The sequence below is a fragment of the Topomyia yanbarensis genome, chromosome 2, assembly GCF_030247195.1.
Source record: "Topomyia yanbarensis strain Yona2022 chromosome 2, ASM3024719v1, whole genome shotgun sequence".
In the NCBI taxonomy this organism is placed as follows: Eukaryota; Metazoa; Arthropoda; class Insecta; order Diptera; family Culicidae; genus Topomyia; species Topomyia yanbarensis.
Window position 1 is genome coordinate 442,725,488 of NC_080671.1, and position 17,302 is coordinate 442,742,789.

At 33.0% G+C, this 17,302-nt stretch overlaps 1 protein-coding gene across 1 annotated transcript in view; it reads right to left on the reverse strand.

Moving 5' to 3' along the window:
• Positions 1–3,600: 3,600 nt before the first annotated feature.
• LOC131685655 (putative odorant-binding protein A10) overlaps positions 3,601–17,302 on the reverse strand; it is a 43,432-nt gene continuing 29,730 nt past the window's right edge. The window contains exon 4 of the mRNA XM_058969524.1: positions 3,601–3,905. Within this exon, the coding sequence (XP_058825507.1) occupies positions 3,766–3,905 (140 nt within the window). The 3' untranslated portion in view covers positions 3,601–3,765. The remainder of the gene's footprint in view (positions 3,906–17,302) is intronic.

A 17,302-nucleotide genomic window follows, 5' to 3' on the forward strand; every position in this document is an offset into this window, starting at 1 on the left:
TGGCTCCTTTGTTGGAACCTCCCTAGCGACGCTGGCGACGAATCGCCGGATCGTCTACTCGCCGTAAACGATCCCGGAAGTTACCGCAGTAAACTTCCCAGGGGGAACCTTTGTCCGCCCTGCTGCTGTTTAACAAAAATTATCTAACCTAGCTGCACGAACAAAACCGTTCACATACGCGAAAATGAACAAAATTTACAAGAACAAGTGAACGGTACTGAACAGCGGTGAGCATACTACGGAGTGTATACCCAATAAATGGTATATTTCCACCCAGTGCTAAATTGTTATCATAACGGGTAACAGTTAATACTCACCAATCCAGTACAGGTCCCGGCTCCTTCCGTTACCTACCGGTAATACTATTTGGAAAGGGGATGCAGATAAGGTGTCACGCATTCTTAGACGATGGATCAGAGTTGACGCTCATCGATCAGCAACTTGCCGAAGATCTGAAGCTGTCTGTCGCGTTCGCATTCGGACATGAAATATTTTTCGTCTGAGCTCATTTTCACAAAAACTTTTCAGCTCGACATCCGTTCGACACTTTAACGCAATTTTGGTTTACGTATAACGCATATGACCATCGCTTCCAGTCGCGTTCACTCTGGCTATCATGTCGTGTTGGAAATCGCGCGCAGTTCACATCGCATCGCATCGCGTCGCGTTACGCATCGCGCCCACTCTGGCTTCACCCAAACGGGAGATACTTCGGACGATCATCTTGGTCTCATTGATCACTTCTGGGTTCTACTGAAAATCTTGCTTCAAGAGGTGTGGCGCTATCCCCACGATTCTGTACGAGGGAGGGCGTGACTGGCTGCGTCTGCTGCCAGAGTTGGAGAACCTGCGTATCCCGAGATATCACCGGCAGTTTACAACGTCCACAGAAGCTGATGTAATGCAATTGCACATTTTTGTCGATGCCAGTGAAAGTTTCATGGCAGCGGTAGTGTTTCTGCGATTTGCGGATATTGACCAGATTCAGTGCTCTTTGGTTACAGCCAAGACGTTAAAATACACATCTATTCCACGTTTGGAACTGCAGGCTGCGGTTCTTGGATGCTGACTGGCAGCAAACGTTACAAGAAGCCTTAAAATGAAGATCTCCTAAAGAACGTTCTGGACAGACTCGCGAAATGTTCTTTGCTGGTTGCGAGCCCATCATAAACGGTATAGTGCCTTCGTCGGATCGAGAGTTAGCGAAATTTGGGAGTCCACGGATCGTCAAATGGAGATGGGCTCCAACACGATACAATGGGGCTGATGACGGGACCAGATGGCCGAGCATCCTGATTTATCCTCGGAAAGCAGGTGATTCAAAAGTTCCGCATTCCTGAGGCAGGCAGAAGAGGAGTGGCCCATGCTTCCACAAAAATCTCTTTACACGGATGAAGAATTGAGACCTAGTTTGCTATTGCATTTTCGAAATGTACCTGCACCGGAAATACGAGTTGTAGGCTCTATGATAAGATATCTACCCCCGGTCAGGAAAAGGGTACTCCTCGATGGTTTCAATGGTGATTTGGGAAGGTGGGACGAATTCTGGGAGACCAACGGAGTCCCGCAAGGATCAGTGCTTACAATAATGCTAATCCTTGTTAGAATGAACTCAAGACTCGCTTAACTACCCAAAGGAGTCTACGTGTTCGTCTACATGGGCGACATCATCTTAGTTGCCTTGGAAAAAACGATCCGCTCTGTACAAGTTTCCTTCAACCTGCTACCAAGCACACCTGCCGAATCCGCCTGTGTCGAGGCGGGAAACAGCATTCAGGAGAGTTCTCGGATTCTTAGAAAAAACATCGGCTGGCGAGTTCTATTTTAATACGAATTGGGGAGCTAAATGGCGAAACAAAATATCGAAAACAAGCATCGGGATCGGTGTAAACCCACCGCCGAGGAATTCACAGTAGGGTGGAATGCTAATCGGCTGGGAGCTGATTGGCTCGCGAAACAGACATCGATATGGAGAGAAATTCCGCCGTCGAGGAACTCTCAGTCAGAGTAGAGTGAGTTCACAACCGTGGACTATCCGAGTAGATCGTGATAAGGCTGGGAGCTGAATTGCCTCACGGAAACAGGAGCTAAATGGCTCATGAAATGAGCAGCTGAACTGAGACGAGAGAGAGCTAAATGGCGACATAATAGATGGAGACGAAAAGCAAGAGAAGAGCCAAATGGCTCAAAGGTTGTGACATTTTATGGATCGAATGAGGCTCCGAGATAGCGGTGGAAAACTCGTAAGGCGATAGAAAGAGGTGCGACGAAAGCACAATGAGTAATATCAAGTAATCTTTTCTTATAATCTTCCTAGTCCCATCTATTATGTTTCTACCAGTTAATGAAATGTAAGGACTGCCGTGCGGATATCTTCACCACAATAAAAAGCTACACAAGAATGCAGTGCAACTCTTTAGCCAAATTTGACAGCTTTCATATCGTCATTTCCCTCCGCTGCCTGCATTAATCCCAACAGCTTTGTTTTAATCAAAGCACCAAACTTGATCCCGTCAACCCGGTACCAGCAAATGTACCGTAGCCCATTGTTCGGAACCACCACCACGGGCATCTTTCCCCCCTTCTATTTTGGCAGAGTTCTGTTGCCAAAGTGCACTCCCGAGGATAGTTTTTCTACTTTTAGTTTTCTAATTCACCAGAACAAAACGGTGGCGGATGGTGTTTTCCTGACAAAGCCCAACTAGTTTCTGCCTCGCACTTTCCTCGGATCAAGTCCCGTAGGTTGAAAGTAATTTAACTTTTCAGTTTCCAGCAGTTTTTTTCTCTCTTGTTTCTTCTCCCGGCCCCCTGTTCAGCAGGTCCCACGTGAATGAATGTGTTTTTCTGTTGTTTTGTTTCATTGCAAGCCTTTGCTAATACCCCCAGAGTTACACGATGGTGAATAAATACAACAAAAGAAGTCACCGACAATGGGGAACGCGGTCGGTCGGTAGGTACGGTTGGGTTTTGGAACGGCGCACAGTAGGCGACGACGATTATCCTCCCGGGGATGCATACGAAGATATTGTTTCCATTTCTGCTTTTCTGATGCTGGTTGCTTTGACTAGATCCGTTTGGTGGTTGGTTCATGGGGTGGTCGGTTTGGCGACGTGTGTCATCGTTTTCCACAAACAGAACCACTCGGGCTTGTGCAGAATCAGGAGAAAAAATCTGAGCTTAATCTAGGTTAGGTATGCCGTTTTTGACTTTTGCACAAACCCTAGCCATAAACTGATACGATGATGACAATTACAATCAAAGTAGGCTGGTGTTGATTGAGGAAGGGGGCAACCCTTTGTTGTTTGTTTTGCAGTGCACACATGTGGGTAAAAGGGTTTTTTTTTATATTTTGCTGCGTGTAATGCTTGCCTGTTCCTTTTGTTTCTGGTTATTGTTTTGTGCCATCGTCAGTGTCCCTTCCCCGCCCTGCGGGTTTATGATTTATGAAATGGATTGTGACAATGCAATACGGCTAATTAAGAATGAATGTTTCCATTTTCTGAAACAAAATCCCTGTCATCGTAATTATAGGTGAGTGGTTCAAAGAATTTTTTTTCTGGTTAGTTACGGGGATTGTGATACAGGAAATCTGATCCGCACTTGTAGTCTATTGAAAGTGGCAATCTATTATCGTTCTTTGCAGTAAAATTTTTAGAAAAATAGTTTATCTTTGAAAAGTTTAGAAATAAAATATTCACAAAACCATGATCCGATGGCAATCACGGCGATTTCAAAAACTGAAATTAGCATTCCCGAAACGACGTTTCAACCGGCGTACGTCTGCACCAATTTGTTCCATTCGGCGGGGAAGTTTCGCTGCAGGTGGGCCAAAGTTTTCTTGATCTGGGTCACCTCGGTCGGTGTACACTGGGGACAGGCGCCACGGAGGACAAACGGAGCCAGACCTGGAAGCAGATAATAGAAGAGAAAAGTTTGCACTGATTAAATCGGTATAAAATGTAAAAAAAAGTTTGAAGGGACAACCGGGAGAAGAAGTCAAAAGTCAGCTCACTTTCTGTTCTCTGTCCGAGACGGTCACGCAATCTTTCGTTGCAGAAACTAATGTAAAAAAGTTTAGGAGTTGAATGGAAAAAAGGTTTTCAGTAAAAAAAGTTGGAATTCATGATTCAACATTTAAAATTGTGCAGTTAAAAGTGCGAGTTAAAAAGAGGAAAGTGAAAAGGAAAAGATCAAAATGAAAAGTGATGAATGAAGAATGTGGCAGGAAAGTAAAGGTAAATAAGCGATAAGAGATAAAGAAGAAAGGAAAGATGAAAAAGGAAAAAAGTCGAAAGGCGAAAAAGATAAACGGACAAAAGAAAAAAGGACAAAAGGAGCAAAAGGACAAAACACGAAGATGGACAATATATGAAAAAGGATGAAAAGGACAAAATGAGATAAAGCATAAATGGAAGAAAATGACGAAAAGAGAAAAAGTAGGAAGATAGAAAGACGAGTAGAAAAAAGATAAAAAGAGAAAAGAGGTAAAATCCGAAAAAAGACAAAGAGGAAAAGGACAAAAGGAGAAAATACAAAGAAGAAAAAGGAGTAGAAAAAAGACAAAAGGAGAAAATAATGAAAGAAGAAAATGAATGAAAGAAGAAAAGGACAAAAGGAGAAAAGGAATGAAAGAAGAAAAGAAATGAAAGAAGAAAATGAATGAAAGAAGAAAAGGACAAAAGGAGAAAAGGAATGAAAGAAGAAAAGAAATGAAAGAAGAAAAGGAATGAAAGAAGAAAAGGAATGAAAGAAGAAAAGGACAAAAGGAGAAAAGGAATGAAAGAAGAAAAGAAATGAAAGAAGAAAAGAAATGAAAGAAGAAAAGAAATGAAAGAAGAAAAGGAATGAAAGAAGAAAAGGAATGAAAGAAGAAAAGGAATGAAAGAAGAAAAGGAATGAAAGAAGAAAAGAACAAAAGGACAAAAGGACAAAAGAAAAGGAAATTGGAAATTGGAAGTTGAAATTTGAAAGTTGAAAGTTGAAAGTTGAAAGTTGAAAGTTGAAAGTTGAAAGTTGAAAGTTGAAAGTTGAAAGTTGAAAGTTGAAAGTTGAAAGTTGAAAGTTGAAAGTTGAAAGTTGAAAGTTGAAAGTTGAAAGTTGAAAGTTGAAAGTTGAAAGTTGAAAGTTGAAAGTTGAAAGTTGAAAGTTGAAAGTTGAAAGTTGAAAGTTGAAAGTTGAAAGTTGAAAGTTGAAAGTTGAAAGTTGAAAGTTGAAAGTTGAAAGTTGAAAGTTGAAAGTTGAAAGTTGAAAGTTGAAAGTTGAAAGTTGAAAGTTGAAAGTTGAAAGTTGAAAGTTGAAAGTTGAAAGTTGAAAGTTGAAAGTTGAAAGTTGAAAGTTGAAAGTTGAAAGTTGAAAGTTGAAAGTTGAAAGTTGAAAGTTGAAAGTTGAAAGTTGAAAGTTGAAAGTTGAAAGTTGAAAGTTGAAAGTTGAAAGTTGAAAGTTGAAAGTTGAAAGTTGAAAGTTGAAAGTTGAAAGTTGAAAGTTGAAAGTTGAAAGTTGAAAGTTGAAAGTTGAAAGTTGAAAGTTGAAAGTTGAAAGTTGAAAGTTGAAAGTTGAAAGTTGAAAGTTGAAAGTTGAAAGTTGAAAGTTGAAAGTTGAAAGTTGAAAGTTGAAAGTTGAAAGTTGAAAGTTGAAAGTTGAAAGTTGAAAGTTGAAAGTTGAAAGTTGAAAGTTGAAAGTTGAAAGTTGAAAGTTGAAAGTTGAAAGTTGAAAGTTGAAAGTTGAAAGTTGAAAGTTGAAAGTTGAAAGTTGAAAGTTGAAAGTTGAAAGTTGAAAGTTGAAAGTTGAAAGTTGAAAGTTGAAAGTTGAAAGTTGAAAGTTGAAAGTTGAAAGTTGAAAGTTGAAAGTTGAAAGTTGAAAGTTGAAAGTTGAAAGTTGAAAGTTGAAAGTTGAAAGTTGAAAGTTGAAAGTTGAAAGTTGAAAGTTGAAAGTTGAAAGTTGAAAGTTGAAAGTTGAAAGTTGAAAGTTGAAAGTTGACAGTTGAAAGTTGAAAGTTGAAAGTTGAAAGTTGATAGTTGAAAGTTGAAAGTTGAATTGGAAATTGGAAATTGGAAATTGGAAATTGGAAATTGGAAATTGGAAATTGGAAATTGGAAATTGGAAATTGGAAATTGGAAATTGGAAATTGGAAATTGGAAATTGGAAATTGGAAATTGGAAATTGGAAATTGGAAATTGGAAATTGGAAATTGGAAATTGGAAATCGGAAATCGAAAATCGAAAATCGAAAATCGAAAATCGAAAATCGAAAATCGAAAATCGAAAATCGAAAATCGAAAATCGAAAATCGAAAATCGAAAATCGAAAATCGAAAATCGAAAATCGAAATCGAAAATCGAAAATCGAAAATCGAAAATCGAAAATCGAAAATCGAAAATCGAAAATCGAAAATCGAAAATCGAAAATCGAAAATCGAAAATCGAAAATCGAAAATCGAAAATCGAAAATCGAAAATCGAAAATCGAAAATCGAAAATCGAAAATCGAAAATCGAAAATCGAAAATCGAAAATCGAAAATCGAAAATCGAAAATCGAAAATCGAAAATCGAAAATCGAAAATCGAAAATCGAAAATCGAAAATCGAAAATCGAAAATCGAAAATCGAAAATCGAAAATCGAAAATCGAAAATCGAAAATCGAAAATCGAAAATCGAAAATCGAAAATCGAAAATCGAAAATCGAAAATCGAAAATCGAAAATCGAAAATCGAAAATCGAAAATCGAAAATCGAAAATCGAAAATCGAAAATCGAAAATCGAAAATCGAAAATCGAAAATCGAAAATCGAAAATCGAAATCGAAAATCGAAAATCGAAAATCGAAAATCGAAAATCGAAAATCGAAAATCGAAAATCGAAAATCGAAAATCGAAAATCGAAAATCGAAAATCGAAAATCGAAAATCGAAAATCGAAAATCGAAAATCGAAAATCGAAAATCGAAAATCGAAAATCGAAAATCGAAAATCGAAAATCGAAAATCGAAAATCGAAAATCGAAAATCGAAAATCGAAAATCGAAAATCGAAAATCGAAAATCGAAAATCGAAAATCGAAAATCGAAAATCGAAAATCGAAAATCGAAAATCGAAAATCGAAAATCGAAAATCGAAAATCGAAAATCGAAAATCGAAAATCGAAAATCGAAAATCGAAAATCGAAAATCGAAAATCGAAAATCGAAAATCGAAAATCGAAAATCGAAAATCGAAAATCGAAAATCGAAAATCGAAAATCGAAAATCGAAAATCGAAAATCGAAAATCGAAATCGAAAATCGAAAATCGAAAATCGAAAATCGAAAATCGAAAATCGAAAATCGAAAATCGAAAATCGAAAATCGAAAATCGAAAATCGAAAATCGAAAATCGAAAATCGAAAATCGAAAATCGAAAATCGAAAATCGAAAATCGAAAATCGAAAATCGAAAATCGAAAATCGAAAATCGAAAATCGAAAATCGAAAATCGAAAATCGAAAATCGAAAATCGAAAATCGAAAATCGAAAATCGAAAATCGAAAATCGAAAATCGAAAATCGAAAATCGAAAATCGAAAATCGAAAATCGAAAATCGAAAATCGAAAATCGAAAATCGAAAATCGAAAATCGAAAATCGAAAATCGAAAATCGAAAATCGAAAATCGAAAATCGAAAATCGAAAATCGAAAATCGAAAATCGAAAATCGAAAATCGAAAATCGAAAATCGAAAATCGAAAATCGAAAATCGAAAATCGAAAATCGAAAATCGAAAATCGAAAATCGAAAATCGAAAATCGAAAATCGAAAATCGAAAATCGAAAATCGAAAATCGAAAATCGAAAATCGAAAATCGAAAATCGAAAATCGAAAATCGAAAATCGAAAATCGAAAATCGAAAATCGAAAATCGAAAATCGAAAATCGAAAATCGAAAATCGAAAATCGAAAATCGAAAATCGAAAATCGAAAATCGAAAATCGAAAATCGAAAATCGAAAATCGAAAATCGAAAATCGAAAATCGAAAATCGAAAATCGAAAATCGAAAATCGAAAATCGAAAATCGAAAATCGAAAATCGAAAATCGAAAATCGAAAATCGAAAATCGAAAATCGAAAATCGAAAATCGAAAATCGAAAATCGAAAATCGAAAATCGAAAATCGAAAATCGAAAATCGAAAATCGAAAATCGAAAATCGAAAATCGAAAATCGAAAATCGAAAATCGAAAATCGAAAATCGAAAATCGAAAATCGAAAATCGAAAATCGAAAATCGAAAATCGAAAATCGAAAATCGAAAATCGAAAATCGAAAATCGAAAATCGAAAATCGAAAATCGAAAATCGAAAATCGAAAATCGAAAATCGAAAATCGAAAATCGAAAATCGAAAATCGAAAATCGAAAATCGAAAATCGAAAATCGAAAATCGAAAATCGAAAATCGAAAATCGAAAATCGAAAATCGAAAATCGAAAATCGAAAATCGAAAATCGAAAATCGAAAATCGAAAATCGAAAATCGAAAATCGAAAATCGAAAATCGAAAATCGAAAATCGAAAATCGAAAATCGAAAATCGAAAATCGAAAATCGAAAATCGAAAATCGAAAATCGAAAATCGAAAATCGAAAATCGAAAATCGAAAATCGAAAATCGAAAATCGAAAATCGAAAATCGAAAATCGAAAATCGAAAATCGAAAATCGAAAATCGAAAATCGAAAATCGAAAATCGAAAATCGAAAATCGAAAATCGAAAATCGAAAATCGAAAATCGAAAATCGAAAATCGAAAATCGAAAATCGAAAATCGAAAATCGAAAATCGAAAATCGAAAATCGAAAATCGAAAATCGAAAATCGAAAATCGAAAATCGAAAATCGAAAATCGAAAATCGAAAATCGAAAATCGAAAATCGAAAATCGAAAATCGAAAATCGAAAATCGAAAATCGAAAATCGAAAATCGAAAATCGAAAATCGAAAATCGAAAATCGAAAATCGAAAATCGAAAATCGAAATCGAAAATCGAAAATCGAAAATCGAAAATCGAAAATCGAAAATCGAAAATCGAAAATCGAAAATCGAAAATCGAAAATCGAAAATCGAAAATCGAAAATCGAAAATCGAAAATCGAAAATCGAAAATCGAAAATCGAAAATCGAAAATCGAAAATCGAAAATCGAAAATCGAAAATCGAAATCGAAAATCGAAAATCGAAAATCGAAATCGAACATCGAACATCGAACATCGAACATCGAACATCGAACATCGAACATCGAACATCGAACATCGAACATCGAACATCGAACATCGAACATCGAACATCGAACATCGAACATCGAACATCGAACATCGAAAATCGAAAATCGAAAATCGAAAATCGAAAATCGAAAATCGAAAATCGAAAATCGAAAATCGAAAATCGAAAATCGAAAATCGAAAATCGAAAATCGAAAATCGAAAATCGAAAATCGAAAATCGAAAATCGAAAATCGAAAATCGAAAATCGAAAATCGAAATCGAAAATCGAAAATCGAAAATCGAAAATCGAAAATCGAAAATCGAAAATCGAAAATCGAAAATCGAAAATCGAAATCGAAAATCGAAAATCGAAAATCGAAAATCGAAAATCGAAAATCGAAAATCGAAAATCGAAAATCGAAAATCGAAAATCGAAAATCGAAAATCGAAAATCGAAAATCGAAAATCGAAAATCGAAAATCGAAAATCGAAAATCGAAAATCGAAAATCGAAAATCGAAAATCGAAAATCGAAAATCGAAAATCGAAAATCGAAAATCGAAAATCGAAAATCGAAAATCGAAATCGAAAATCGAAAATCGAAAATCGAAAATCGAAAATCGAAAATCGAAAATCGAAAATCGAAAATCGAAAATCGAAAATCGAAAATCGAAAATCGAAAATCGAAAATCGAAAATCGAAAATCGAAAATCGAAAATCGAAAATCGAAAATCGAAATCGAAAATCGAAAATCGAAAATCGAAAATCGAAAATCGAAAATCGAAAATCGAAAATCGAAAATCGAAAATCGAAAATCGAAAATCGAAAATCGAAAATCGAAAATCGAAAATCGAAAATCGAAAATCGAAAATCGAAAATCGAAAATCGAAAATCGAAAATCGAAAATCGAAAATCGAAAATCGAAAATCGAAAATCGAAAATCGAAAATCGAAAATCGAAAATCGAAAATCGAAATCGAAAATCGAAAATCGAAAATCGAAAATCGAAAATCGAAAATCGAAAATCGAAAATCGAAAATCGAAAATCGAAAATCGAAAATCGAAAATCGAAAATCGAAAATCGAAAATCGAAAATCGAAAATCGAAAATCGAAAATCGAAAATCGAAAATCGAAAATCGAAAATCGAAAATCGAAAATCGAAAATCGAAAATCGAAAATCGAAAATCGAAAATCGAAAATCGAAAATCGAAAATCGAAAATCGAAAATCGAAAATCGAAAATCGAAAATCGAAAATCGAAAATCGAAAATCGAAAATCGAAAGAAATCGAAAATCGAAAATCGAAAATCGAAAATCGAAAATCGAAAATCGAAATCGAAAATCGAAAATCGAAAATCGAAAATCGAAAATCGAAAATCGAAAATCGAAAATCGAAAATCGAAAATCGAAAATCGAAAATCGAAAATCGAAAATCGAAATCGAAAATCGAAAATCGAAAATCGAAAATCGAAAATCGAAAATCGAAAATCGAAAATCGAAATCGAAAATCGAAAATCGAAAATCGAAAATCGAAAATCGAAAATCGAAAATCGAAAATCGAAAATCGAAAATCGAAAATCGAAAATCGAAAATCGAAAATCGAAAATCGAAAATCGAAAATCGAAAATCGAAAATCGAAAATCGAAAATCGAAAATCGAAAATCGAAAATCGAAAATCGAAAATCGAAAATCGAAAATCGAAAATCGAAAATCGAAAATCGAAATCGAAATCGAAAATCGAAAATCGAAAATCGAAATCGAAAATCGAAAATCGAAAATCGAAAATCGAAAATCGAAAATCGAAAATCGAAAATCGAAAATCGAAAATCGAAAATCGAAAATCGAAAATCGAAAATCGAAAATCGAAAATCGAAAATCGAAAATCGAAAATCGAAAATCGAAAATCGAAAATCGAAATCGAAAATCGAAAATCGAAAATCGAAAATCGAAAATCGAAAATCGAAAATCGAAAATCGAAAATCGAAAATCGAAAATCGAAAATCGAAAATCGAAAATCGAAAATCGAAAATCGAAAATCGAAGATCGAAAATCGTAAATCGTAAATCGTAAATCGTAAATCGTAAATCGTAAATCGTAAATCGAAAATCGAAAATCGAAAATCGAAAATCGAAAATCGAAAATCGAAAATCGAAAATCGAAAATCGAAAATCGAAATCAAAAATCGAAAATCGAAAATCGAAAATCGAAAATCGAAAATCGAAAATCGAAAATCGAAAATCGAAAATCGAAAATCGAAAATCGAAAATCGAAAATCGAAAATCGAAAATCGAAAATCGAAAATCGAAAATCGAAAATCGAAAATCGAAAATCGAAAATCGAAAATCGAAAATCGAAAATCGAAAATCGAAAATCGAAAATCGAAAATCGAAAATCGAAAATCGAAAATCGAAAATCGAAAATCGAAAATCGAAAATCGAAAATCGAAAATCGAAATCGAAAATCGAAAATCGAAAATCGAAAATCGAAAATCGAAAATCGAAAATCGAAAATCGAAAATCGAAAATCGAAAATCGAAAATCGAAAATCGAAAATCGAAAATCGAAAATCGAAAATCGAAAATCGAAAATCAAAAATCGAAAATCGAAAATCGAAAATCGAAAATCGAAAATCGAAAATCGAAAATCGAAAATCGAAAATCGAAAATCGAACATCGAACATCGAACATCGAACATCGAACATCGAACATCGAACATCGAACATCGAACATCGAAAATCGAAAATCGAAAATCGAAAATCGAAAATCGAAAATCGAAAATCGAAAATCGAAAATCGAAAATCGAAAATCGAAAATCGAAAATCGAAAATCGAAAATCGAAAATCGAAAATCGAAAATCGAAAATCGAAAATCGAAAATCGAAAATCGAAAATCGAAAATCGAAAATCGAAAATCGAAAATCGAAAATCGAAAATCGAAAATCGAAAATCGAAAATCGAAAATCGAAAATCGAAAATCGAAAATCGAAAATCGAAAATCGAAAATCGAAAATCGAAAATCGAAAATCGAAAATCGAAAATCGAAAATCGAAAATCGAAAATCGAAAATCGAAAATCGAAAATCGAAAATCGAAAATCGAAAATCGAAAATCGAAAATCGAAAATCGAAAATCGAAAATCGAAAATCGAAAATCGAAAATCGAAAATCGAAAATCGAAAATCGAAAATCGAAAATCGAAAATCGAAAATCGAAAATCGAAAATCGAAAATCGAAAATCGAAAATCGAAAATCGAAAATCGAAAATCGAAAATCGAAAATCGAAAATCGAAAATCGAAAATCGAAAATCGAAAATCGAAAATCGAAAATCGAAAATCGAAAATCGAAAATCGAAAATCGTAAATCGTAAATCGTAAATCGTAAATCGAAAATCGAAAATCGAAAATCGAAAATCGAAAATCGAAAATCGAAAATCGAAAATCGAAAATCGAAAATCGAAAATCGAAAATCGAAAATCGAAAATCGAAAATCGAAAATCGAAAATCGAAAATCGAAAATCGAAAATCGAAAATCGAAAATCGAAAATCGAAAATCGAAAATCGAAAATCGAAAATCGAAAATCGAAAATCGAAAATCGAAAATCGAAAATCGAAAATCGAAAATCGAAAATCGAAAATCGAAAATCGAAAATCGAAAATCAAAAATCAAAAATCAAAAATCAAAAATCGAAAATCGAAAATCGAAAATCGAAAATCGAAAATCGAAAATCGAAAATCGAAAATCGAAATCGAACATCGAACATCGAACATCGAACATCGAACATCGAACATCGAACATCGAACATCGAACATCGAACATCGAACATCGAACATCGAACATCGAAAATCGAAAATCGAAAATCGAAAATCGAAAATCGAAAATCGAAAATCGAAAATCGAAAATCGAAAATCGAAAATCGAAAATCGAAAATCGAAAATCGAAAATCGAAAATCGAAAATCGAAATCGAAAATCGAAAATCGAAAATCGAAAATCGAAAATCGAAAATCGAAAATCGAAAATCGAAAATCGAAAATCGAAAATCGAAAATCGAAAATCGAAAATCGAAAATCGAAAATCGAAAATCGAAAATCGAAAATCGAAAATCGAAAATCGAAAATCGAAAATCGAAAATCGAAAATCGAAAATCGAAAATCGAAAATCGAAAATCGAAAATCGAAAATCGAAAATCGAAAATCGAAAATCGAAAATCGAAAATCGAAAATCGAAAATCGAAAATCGAAAATCGAAAATCGAAAATCGAAAATCGAAAATCGAAAATCGAAAATCGAAAATCGAAAATCGAAAATCGAAAATCGAAAATCGAAAATCGAAAATCGAAAATCGAAATCGAAAATCGAAAATCGAAAATCGAAAATCGAAAATCGAAAATCGAAAATCGAAATCGAAAATCGAAAATCGAAATCGAAAATCGAAAAATCGAAAATCGAAAATCGAAAATCGAAAATCGAAATCGAAAATCGAAAATCGAAATCGAAAATCGAAAATCGAAAATCGAAAATCGAAAATCGAAAATCGAAAATCGAAATCGAAAATCGAAAATCGAAATCGAAAATCGAAAATCGAAAATCGAAAATCGAAAATCGAAAATCGAAAATCGAAAATCGAAAATCGAAAATCGAAAATCGAAAATCGAAAATCGAAAATCGAAAATCGAAAATCGAAAATCGAAAATCGAAAATCGAAAATCGAAAATCGAAAATCGAAAATCGAAAATCGAAAATCGAAAATCGAAAATCGAAAATCGAAAATCGAAAATCGAAAATCGAAATCGAAAATCGAAAATCGAAAATCGAAAATCGAAAATCGAAAATCGAAAATCGAAAATCGAAAATCGAAAATCGAAAATCGAAAATCGAAAATCGAAAATCGAAAATCGAAAATCGAAAATCGAAAATCGAAAATCGAAAATCGAAAATCGAAAATCGAAAATCGAAAATCGAAAATCGAAAATCGAAAATCGAAAATCGAAAATCGAAATCGAAAATCGAAAATCGAAAATCGAAAATCGAAAATCGAAAATCGAAAATCGAAAATCGAAAATCGAAAATCGAAAATCGAAAATCGAAAATCGAAATCGAAAATCGAAAATCGAAAATCGAAAATCGAAAATCGAAAATCGAAAATCGAAAATCGAAAATCGAAAATCGAAAATCGAAAATCGAAAATCGAAAATCGAAAATCGAAAATCGAAAATCGAAAATCGAAAATCGAAAATCGAAAATCGAAATCGAAAATCGAAAATCGAAAATCGAAAATCGAAAATCGAAAATCGAAAATCGAAAATCGAAAATCGAAAATCGAAAATCGAAAATCGAAAATCGAAATCGAAAATCGAAAATCGAAAATCGAAAATCGAAAATCGAAAATCGAAAATCGAAAATCGAAAATCGAAAATCGAAAATCGAAAATCGAAAATCGAAAATCGAAAATCGAAAATCGAAAATCGAAAATCGAAAATCGAAAATCGAAAATCGAAAATCGAAATCGAAAATCGAAAATCGAAAATCGAAAATCGAAAATCGAAAATCGAAAATCGAAAATCGAAAATCGAAATCGAAAATCGAAAATCGAAAATCGAAAATCGAAATCGAAAATCGAAAATCGAAAATCGAAAATCGAAAATCGAAAATCGAAAATCGAAAATCGAAAATCGAAAATCGAAATCGAAAATCGAAAATCGAAAATCGAAAATCGAAAATCGAAAATCGAAAATCGAAAATCGAAAATCGAAAATCGAAAATCGAAATCGAAAATCGAAAATCGAAAATCGAAAATCGAAAATCGAAAATCGAAATCGAAAATCGAAAATCGAAAATCGAAAATCGAAAATCGAAAATCGAAAATCGAAAATCGAAAATCGAAAATCGAAAATCGAAAATCGAAAATCGAAATCGAAAATCGAAAATCGAAAATCGAAAATCGAAAATCGAAAATCGAAAATCGAAAATCGAAATCGAAAATCGAAAATCGAAAATCGAAAATCGAAAATCGAAAATCGAAAATCGAAAATCGAAAATCGAAAATCGAAAATCGAAAATCGAAAATCGAAAATCGAAAATCGAAAATCGAAAATCGAAAATCGAAAATCGAAAATCGAAAATCGAAAATCGAAAATCGAAAATCGAAAATCGAAAATCGAAAATCGAAAATCGAAAATCGAAAATCGAAAATCGAAAATCGAAAATCGAAAATCGAAAATCGAAAATCGAAAATCGAAAATCGAAAATCGAAAATCGAAAATCGAAAATCGAAAATCGAAAATCGAAAATCGAAATCGAAAATCGAAAATCGAAAATCGAAAATCGAAAATCGAAAATCGAAAATCGAAAATCGAAAATCGAAAATCGAAAATCGAAAATCGAAAATCGAAAATCGAAAATCGAAAATCGAAAATCGAAATCGAAAATCGAAAATCGAAAATCGAAAATCGAAAATCGAAAATCGAAAATCGAAAATCGAAAATCGAAAATCGAAAATCGAAAATCGAAAATCGAAAATCGAAAATCGAAAATCGAAAATCGAAAATCGAAAATCGAAAATCGAAAATCGAAAATCGAAAATCGAAAATCGAAAATCGAAAATCGAAAATCGAAAATCGAAAATCGAAAATCGAAAATCGAAAATCGAAAATCGAAAATCGAAAATCGAAATCGAAAATCGAAAATCGAAAATCGAAAATCGAAAATCGAAAATCGAAAATCGAAATCGAAAATCGAAAATCGAAAATCGAAAATCGAAAATCGAAAATCGAAAATCGAAAATCGAAAATCGAAAATCGAAAATCGAAAATCGAAAATCGAAAATCGAAAATCGAAAATCGAAAATCGAAAATCGAAAATCGAAAATCGAAAATCGAAAATCGAAAATCGAAAATCGAAAATCGAAAATCGAAAATCGAAAATCGAAAATCGAAAATCGAAAATCGAAAATCGAAAATCGAAAATCGAAAATCGAAAATCGAAAATCGAAAATCGAAAATCGAAAATCGAAAATCGAAAATCGAAAATCGAAAATCGAAAATCGAAAATCGAAAATCGAAAATCGAAAATCGAAAATCGAAAATCGAAAATCGAAAATCGAAAATCGAAAATCGAAAATCGAAAATCGAAAATCGAAAATCGAAAATCGAAAATCGAAAATCGAAAATCGAAAATCGAAAATCGAAAATCGAAAATCGAAAATCGAAAATCGAAAATCGAAAATCGAAAATCGAAAATCGAAAATCGAAAATCGAAAATCGAAAATCGAAGATCGAAAATCGTAAATCGTAAATCGAAAATCGAAAATCGAAAATCGAAAATCGAAAATCGAAAATCGAAAATCGAAAATCGAAAATCGAAAATCGAAAATCGAAAATCGAAAATCGAAAATCGAAAATCGAAAATCGAAAATCGAAAATCGAAAATCGAAAATCGAAAATCGAAAATCGAAAATCGAAAATCGAAAATCGAAAATCGAAAATCGAAAATCGAAAATCGAAAATCGAAAATCGAAAATCGAAAATCGAAAATCGAAAATCGAAAATCGAAAATCGAAAATCGAAAATCGAAAATCGAAAATCGAAAATCGAAAATCGAAAATCGAAAATCGAAAATCGAAAATCGAAAATCGAAAATCGAAAATCGAAAATCGAAAATCGAAAATCGAAAATCGAAAATCGAAAATCGAAAATCGAAAATCGAAAATCGAAAATCAAAAATCGAAAATCGAAAATCGAAAATCGAAAATCGAAAATCGAAAATCGAAAATCGAAAATCGAAAATCGAAAATCGAAAATCGAAAATCGAACATCGAAAATCGAACATCGAACATCGAACATCGAACATCGAACATCGAACATCGAACATCGAACATCGAACATCGAACATCGAACATCGAACATCGAAAATCGAAAATCGAAAATCGAAAATCGAAAATCGAAAATCGAAAATCGAAAATCGAAAATCGAAAATCGAAAATCGAAAATCGAAAATCGAAAATCGAAAATCGAAAATCGAAAATCGAAAATCGAAAATCGAAAATCGAAAATCGAAAATCGAAAATCGAAAATCGAAAATCGAAAATCGAAAATCGAAAATCGAAA